Here is a 7,842-nt window from a genome sequence, read left to right as displayed (position 1 = left end):
ACTAGCATGATGCAAAGCGTCTCCCTGCACGGAATTGCTCTGTCATAAAGCCCAGAAACCCCAAAATCAGGGGAGAACTCGCACACTTTCGTAGTTGAGCCAATCCGGCTGCGGCCATCTCATGGCATGCATGCAAGCTGCCATGCCGCGGCAGCAAATCTTTACTCACTCGCCGGCAACTTGCCGCATGCCCTTTTGCCGTGACAACTGGGCCATAAATCGTGGCACGCTGGAGCCGCGCGCATCAACACCGACCGGTGGCCCGCGCACATGGACGCATGGCCGGCCAGGCTCACCATGGTCCAGGAGAAACTTCTCTCCCCGGCTATTCCCGGAACCGTGTATGGCATTCATGGCCGTGTCCCCGCAAAGATTGAATTGGGAGATCAACTTCTGGGACTAGGTGGTAGATTCATCAGCTTCGCCGTACTCGACATTTTCTTTCACGTTATAAATCCGAAAGGACGCATGAAGAATCTACTATGCGACGCATTTGGATCCGATCTCCCACCAGAATCCTCCTCGTAAAATCCTCACTTGGGCTTTCATGCATGTCTTCAGTACTACAGTAAATACTGGTCCAGATTGTTGTTTGTGAAATTACGTATTGCTGACACCTGTACTCCAAATATGACAAACTTCACCTCGGCAAGACCCTCCTACAGCGAAGAGTTCATGCTGCTGCTGCTGCAGTATGCAGTTTTGTACCACTAAATGCTTGACACCTACTCTTTGCGGTGAGGTCAAATCATCCATGTGTTGGCTGGCCTACGGCTCTACTTCTCCACCGGACGAGAGCTTATAAAACCCCATTAACGCCACCCAGAGGACCTTGATCCTAGCTCTCCTCGGGCCTTTTCTTTCTCTCTTTCTCTCGCAAGCTCCTCGCTCTCTAGATTCTTTTCTAGGATGGGTACTGCCAGCGGTGCCGTGGCCCTGCTGCTGGTGGTGCTAGGAGCAAGCGTCGCCAGCTCCAGTGGGCAGCTGCAGGTGGGGTTCTACTCCAAGTCGTGCCCCAGCGCCGAGTCCACCGTCGCGTCCGTCGTCCGGGGAACCGCCGCCGCCGACTCCACCATCCTCCCCGCCCTCCTCCGCCTCCAGTTCCACGACTGCTTCGTCAGGGTACGTACGCGCGCTCTCCCTCGGCAATTCGCCAGGGTAAAGGAAGTAATTCGTAGTGTGTTTGACGTGGGAATTCGCCTGGTTCTGCGCCTCTCGATCTCAGGGGTGCGACGCGTCGGTGCTGATCAAGGGCGGGAGCAACAACGCGGAGGTGGACAACAACAAGCACCAGGGGCTCCGCGGGATGGACGTGATCGAGAACGCCAAGGCGCAGCTCGAGTCCGAGTGCCCCGGCGTCGTCTCGTGCGCCGACATCGTCGTCCTCGCCGCGCGCGACGCCGTCGCATTCGTAAGTAGTAACATCCTCATGCACGCTGCACATATGCCTGCATGGATGGAAGTGGGAATTGATCGGTTTCTTTGGTGCAGACCGGCGGGCCGTCGTTCGACGTGCCGACAGGGCGCCGCGACGGGAAGGTGTCCAACGTGCGGGACGGTGACGTGCTGCCGGACGTGCGCGACTCCGCCCAGGTGCTCCGCTCCAAGTTCCGCGCCAGCGGCCTCGACGACAAGGACCTCGTCCTCCTCAGCTGTAACCAAGCAAACCAACCCATCTGTTTCCTTGCGTTCCCTCGATCGACCACGGACTCATGTCCCTAACCCATCGATGGCGGCATGCATGCAGCGGCGCACACGGTGGGCACCACGGCATGCTTCTTCATCCAGGACCGGCTCTACAAATTCCCGCTCCCGGGCGGCGGGCTCGGGTCAGACCCGTCGATCCCAGACGGCTTCCTGTCGGAGCTCAAGTCCCGGTGCGCGCCGGGAGACTCCAACTCGCGCGTCTCCCTGGACCGCGGCAGCGAGCGCGTCTTCGACACCTCCATCCTCCGCAACATCCGCAACGGCTTCGCCGTGATCGCCTCCGACGCCGCGCTCTACAACGACACCAGCACCGTCGACGTGGTGGACTCCTACTCGGGCCTCCTCAGCACCATCTTCGGGCCCTACTTCCGCCAGGACTTCGCGGACTCCATGGTGAAGATGGGCAGCATCGGCGTGCTCACCGGCGCCAGCGGGGAGGTCAGGAAGGTCTGCTCCAAGTTCAACTGAGAGAGACACATCCGTGGATCCAGATTCCATTCATTGCGCTGCCGGCCGGAGTACTGGTTTGGCTAGCTGGAGATGAAAATCACTAGCTAGCCCATGCGGACATGCATCTCGTGGGTGCATGGCCCGGTCTCGTGGCGCTTTCATGGCTTTTTCTTCTTCTTCAATTTATTGTGTACATGTTATTGAAAAGAGAGAGGGGAAATTTAGTGGATTCATGTGATTCTGGCGCCAAGGTCTAGTACGTACGGCCAAGGATCTGTGCAGTTTTCTCTTTTGCAGCGGCTGGAAGCGAGATTAAATTCATAGCTAGGGTATAAGATGTGCTTCTGTATGCTTGTATGTACACTACACACACCATATGTGCAATTAAGTGGAGGTGTAATTTATGGTCTTGTCTTGGATTTTTGGGGTATTTATCTGTGCCAACTGCAATTGGAAAGAAGTGTCAAATGTTGCAAAACAAAATCTTCTTCTGGTATATAGGAGTACTATGTACAATCTTTGTACCACAATCAAGTGTCGAGGCCGTAGCAGAGCTCGTCGTCGTTGCACCATGATATTGATAGGTCTAGACAACGCACAAGATCAAAAAAATTCAGCCACTCAGGGACCTGGATTGTCGAGGACCAAATCTCGTTGAAAGAGCTCCCAAGGAAATCTTTACTTTTCACGAGGTGCATGGAACTGTAAGGAAGACCTCAGTTAATGCGTTTCTCCTGGGTTTACCAAATTGGCCTAGCTCCTGCTAAGTCACCGCGGTGAAAGAAAACTCCTGTGCATATTCATGTGGTAGAATCCAAGCTGCAGAGCGCTGAATGTGTCAGCTGGAGGATGCAATTGGGTAGCTGAGACACATCATTGAGTAAAAGTGTACTGCCCTGTTGATGCAATGGCCTTTGCTTCCATGCTTTGTTTTGGTAGTTGGGAGAGCAGGAAGTTGGCAGCGTTAGCTGGGTTTGTCTTTATTGGGGACGAGAACTTTTTTTCGCATTGAGTAGCTGCAAATTTAGAGCTAGTATTAGTAGCATTGAATCAATTGGCCTATCCCTTAACACTGCAAGTTGTTTTTATCCCTTTTTTGTCAGAACCCTACACTATTTGATTTTACGCGAGGAGTTGTATGTTTTTTTTCTTTTTTTGTTTGATTAATCAGATGGCTTAGGAGTTACTCCATCTGTAAAGAAATATAAGAGTGTTTAGATCACTAAGTATATTTCTTTACGGAGGGAGTAGATGAGAATTAGCAAATCCGATAAAATTTAGAGTACTACTACTTTTCTTCCAGCTTGTGGGTCCGGTGTTTGAAACTACATCTGCTACCGTTGGCAGAAGGTAGAATTCAGGGGGTGTTTGGTTCAGAAGTCCTAGGACTTTTTCTAGTCCCAGGGACTAATCAAAAAAGACTCTCTAGTAGAGTCTTTTTCTAGTCCCTATAGAAAAAGTCCCTCCCGTTTGGTTTTTAGGGACTTTTTAGGGACTTTTTCTAGTCTCTGGGACTAAAAAGTCCCTGAACCAAACACCCCCCTCAGTTTCATAAATGCATGAGAATGGCTAGCCTAACGAAAGCTGATCGGGCGGCTATTTATGAGTCCACTAGATTGTGCAGTTGAATTGCGATTCACGCTGCTGAAGTGCGAACGCCGCGGAGTGTTGGAGTGTTTGGTTACTTCTAAAAGAATTTCCATAACCAAGTAGGTTTGGTTCCAAACAAGTTCCCGAAAATAAATTCTGAAAAAACGGGCCGTTTTGTGCCTTTCCCCCGTGAAAAGATAATACACACCTCCCACGCTCCGTTTTCTCTCCACCCGATTTTTTTAAACAACGCAAAAGATTTGTCATTTCATTGATTAAGAAAGGAGTTATCGAACAAGGGCCGCAAGGCGGCAAAATAAAATGTCTACTCTCGCGGCATTACAGCACTCATGTGCTTTGCACCCGCCACTGCCGAAAGAGACACCTCCTCTTTGATCTTACAGATTAGGACCATGGAAGGGATGGCCGTGTTTCGAAAGACCTTGCATTATGCTCTGTCCATATCTCCCATGAGATAAGCATCATCAAGGAGGCTAGCGCCTTAGGGGAGCCAAGGCGAATCTGAAGGTTGCCGTTCCACCAGTCTTTCACCGAAGTCCTCGTCTGCCATATCGACGTAGAAATGTGGTGCATGCCAAGCCACGTAATAATATGGTTCCAAATGCAGATGGTGAAGCGGCATTGGAAGAGGAGGTGGGCCGCCGACTCCTGGCATTGCTTACAAAGTGGGCAGAGGCCACACTTTGGCCATCCGCGACGTATGAGACGATCCGATGTCCAAATCCTGTTTTGAAGGACTAGCCAAGCAAAGAACTTGCACCGAGGGGTGGCCCAAACCCTCCATACAGAGTGAACGAGATCGGACGATGTGAGACTCTCAAATTGTGCCTTGTAAGCAGACGAAGCAGAGTACACCCCATCCTTGGTGAACTTCCAGGTGGAAAATAAATTCGATGGAGAAACGACGAACTAAGCGCGGCCTAAAGTAGACTCTTAGAGTTTCAGTGCACAGGTGAATTGGACCATTTTTTTAGGGTCTGTCTAGGACACATCTAGATGTGACATAGTTATGTCACATCTAACCTGATCTTCACTCTGTTTGTGATCTATCTTTTTTGTCCTTGTTTTTTTATTTCTTGTTGCCGTATTATCTATTTGTGGGAACTTAGATGTGACATCCTTAAAAAATATCTAGATGTGAATTAGACAAACAGTTTTTTTAACCCCTCAAAAGTGGTGCTTAAAAGAATTAAAAAAATGTTTTTTACATGAATATGCATGCATGTGGATCCAAATACTTGTGAAATTTCGTTCAATAATACATTGTATTATACGCTGCACAAAAAGACAAAATTTCAGCTCAAAATCAACAGAAAGCAAGCCCCAAATTTGTATTTTGTCACTTTTTTATATATCACATGCACGCATGTATATTGGTGAAATTTTGGCATGGTATATTGCGGTGCTAAACATGCGTGGAGACAAAAATTTGGGTCGTTATTTTGAATTTTAAAAAAGGGGCTCAATGTACTCGTGCTAAAAAGGTAATTTTTGGCCACCCGCCCCCAACCAAATCCTAAAACACAAGCGAACTACGTGCACTCTGCGTTCATAAGTCTTTGTAGAGATTCCACTATGGACTACATTTGGATGTATGTAGATGCATTTTAAGTATATATTCGCTCATTTTACTCCGTATGTAGTCTATAGTGAAATCTCTATAAAGACTTATATTTAGAAATGGAGGGAGTATATGTCACATGGCATAATATAGTATCTGAAATTCATAGAATTCTATAAGAAAATGTAAAGCTACCCATCATTATTTCTAAATCAATTCTACAAATTAGTTACACATTTAGATGAAAGTTTACCGTGATGTAATAGTTTGTTCATCTACTACCTTTGTCACTAAATATAAGTCTTTATAGAGATTTCAATATGAAATACATACGGATGTATATAGACATATTTTAAAGTGTATATTCACTTTTTTTGCTCTGTATGTAGTCCGTACTAAAATATCTAAAAAGACTTACATTTAAGAATGAAGGGAGTAGTAAGGAAGTATACTCGGTGGTGAATGAGAAAACCATCGGAAATAGTAAGGTTTTCCCGCCTCTCGCCGGCGTCGTTGTTGATCTGCCTCGTCTTTCATAACATTAGGGCAATGGAGACATGATGGACCCCAGCCGGCAGGAAGGCTCTGCTCACTTTTTAGGTGTATTTTAGTTTATTTAGGATTTGTGTGGCGAGGTGGTGCGGCTTCCTCAAGATGTAATAAGCTTCTCTCCGCCTAGCCCCCACATGTCGGTGTTGAGGAACGTAGTAATTTCAAAAAAATTCCTACGCACATGCAAGATCATGGTGATGCATAGCAACGAGAGGGGAGAGTGTTGTCCACGTACCCTCGTAGACCGAAAGCGGAAGCGTTAGCACAACGCGGTTGATGTAGTCGTACGTCTTCACGATCCGACCGATCAAGTACCGAACGCACGGCACCTCCGAGTTCAGCACACGTTCAGCCCGATGACGTGCCTCGAACTCCGATCCAGCCGAGTGTTGAGGGAGAGTTTCGTCAGCACGACGGCGTGGTGACGATCATGATGTTCTACCGACGCAGGGCTTCGCCTAAGCACCGCTACAGTATTATCGAGGTGGACTATGGTGGAGGGGGGCACCGCACACGGCTAAAAGATCAAACGATCAATTGTTGTGTCTCTAGGGTGCCCCCATGCCCCCGTATATAAAGGAGCAAGGGGGAGGTGCGGCCGACCAGGAGGGGGCGCGCCAGGAGGAGTCCTACTCCCACCGGGAGTAGGACTCCCTCCCTTTTCCTTGTTGGATTAGGAGTGGAGGGGGAAAGAGGTGGAGGAGAAGAAGGAAAGGGGGGGCGCCGCCCCCTCTCCTTGTCCTATTCGGACTAGGGGGGAGGGGCGCGCGGCCCTTGGCCTGGCCGCCTCTCCTCTTCTCCACTAAGGCCCACTATGGCCCATTAACCCCCGGGGGGTTCCGGTAACCCCTTCGGTACTCCGGTAAAATTCCGATTTCACCCGGAACACTTCCGATATCCAAATATAGGCTTCCAATATATCAATCTTCATGTCTCGACCATTTCGAGACTCCTCGTCATGTCCGTGATCACATCCGGGACTCCGAACAACCTTCGGTACATCAAAACATATAAACTCATAACATAACTGTCATCGAAACGTTAAGCGTGCGGACCCTACGGGTTCGAGAACTATGTAGACATGACCGAGACACGTCTCCGGTCAATAACCAATAGCGGAACCTGGATGCTCATATTGGCTCCCACATATTCTACGAAGATCTTTATCGGTCAGACCGCATAACAACATACGTTGTTCCCTTTGTCATCGGTATGTTACTTGCCCGAGATTCGATCGTCCGTATCTCAATACCTAGTTCAATCTCATTACCGGCAAGTCTCTTTACTCGTTCCATAATACATCATCCCGCAACTAACTCATTAGTTGCAATGCTTGCAAGGCTTAAGTGATGTGCATTACCGAGTGGGCCCAGAGATACCTCTCCGACAATCGGAGTGACAAATCCTAATCTCGAAATACGCCAACCCAACAAGTACCTTCGGAGACACCTGTGGAGCACCTTTATAATCACCTAGTTACGTTGTGACATTTGGTAGCACACAAAGTGTTCCTCCGGTAAACGGGAGTTGCATAATCTCATAGTCATAGGAACATGTATAAGTCATGAAGAAAGCAATAGCAGAATACTAGACGATCGTGTGCTAAGCTAACGGAATGGGTCAAGTCAATCACATCATTCTCCTAAAGATGTGATCCCATTAATCAAATGACAACTCATGTCTATGGTTAGGAAACTTAACCATCTTTGATTAACGAGCTAGTCAAGTAGAGGCATACTAGTGACACTATATTTGTCTATGTATTCACACATGTATTATGTTTCCGGTTAATACAATTCTAGCATGAATAATAAACATTTATCATGAAATAAGGAAATAAATAATAACTTTATTATTGCCTCTAGGGCATATTTCCTTTAGTCTCCCACTTGCACTAGAGTCAATAATCTAGTTCACATCGCCATGTGATTTAACATCAATAGTTCACATCTTTATGTGGT

General features: G+C 48.0%; 1 protein-coding gene across 1 annotated transcript; it reads left to right on the top strand.

The window, feature by feature from the left end:
- Positions 1–805: 805 nt before the first annotated feature.
- On the top strand, positions 806–2,567 carry LOC123096343 (peroxidase 43). Its single transcript, XM_044518046.1, has 4 exons — positions 806–1,122; positions 1,226–1,411; positions 1,492–1,654; positions 1,748–2,567. Exons 1-4 carry the CDS (start codon positions 910–912, stop codon positions 2,173–2,175), a joined length of 990 nt encoding a protein of 329 aa, XP_044373981.1. The 5' UTR covers positions 806–909; the 3' UTR covers positions 2,176–2,567.
- The last annotated feature ends 5,275 nt before the right edge of the window (positions 2,568–7,842 follow it).

Source organism: Triticum aestivum, chromosome 4D (genome assembly GCF_018294505.1).
Source record: "Triticum aestivum cultivar Chinese Spring chromosome 4D, IWGSC CS RefSeq v2.1, whole genome shotgun sequence".
Taxonomy (NCBI): domain Eukaryota; kingdom Viridiplantae; phylum Streptophyta; class Magnoliopsida; order Poales; family Poaceae; genus Triticum; species Triticum aestivum.
The sequence above is the reverse complement of the archived record's forward strand: the minus strand, read 5'-3'. Positions and strand labels throughout refer to the sequence as shown.

Coding starts and splice junctions, on each gene's coding strand:
- LOC123096343 (XM_044518046.1), top strand. CDS start 910: ATGGGTACTGCCAGCGGTGCCGTGGCCCTGCTGCTGGTGGTGCTAGGA. Junction 1,123..1,225: donor TCCACGACTGCTTCGTCAGG/GTACGTACGCGC, acceptor TCTCGATCTCAG/GGGTGCGACGCGTCGGTGCT. Junction 1,412..1,491: donor CGCGCGACGCCGTCGCATTC/GTAAGTAGTAAC, acceptor TCTTTGGTGCAG/ACCGGCGGGCCGTCGTTCGA.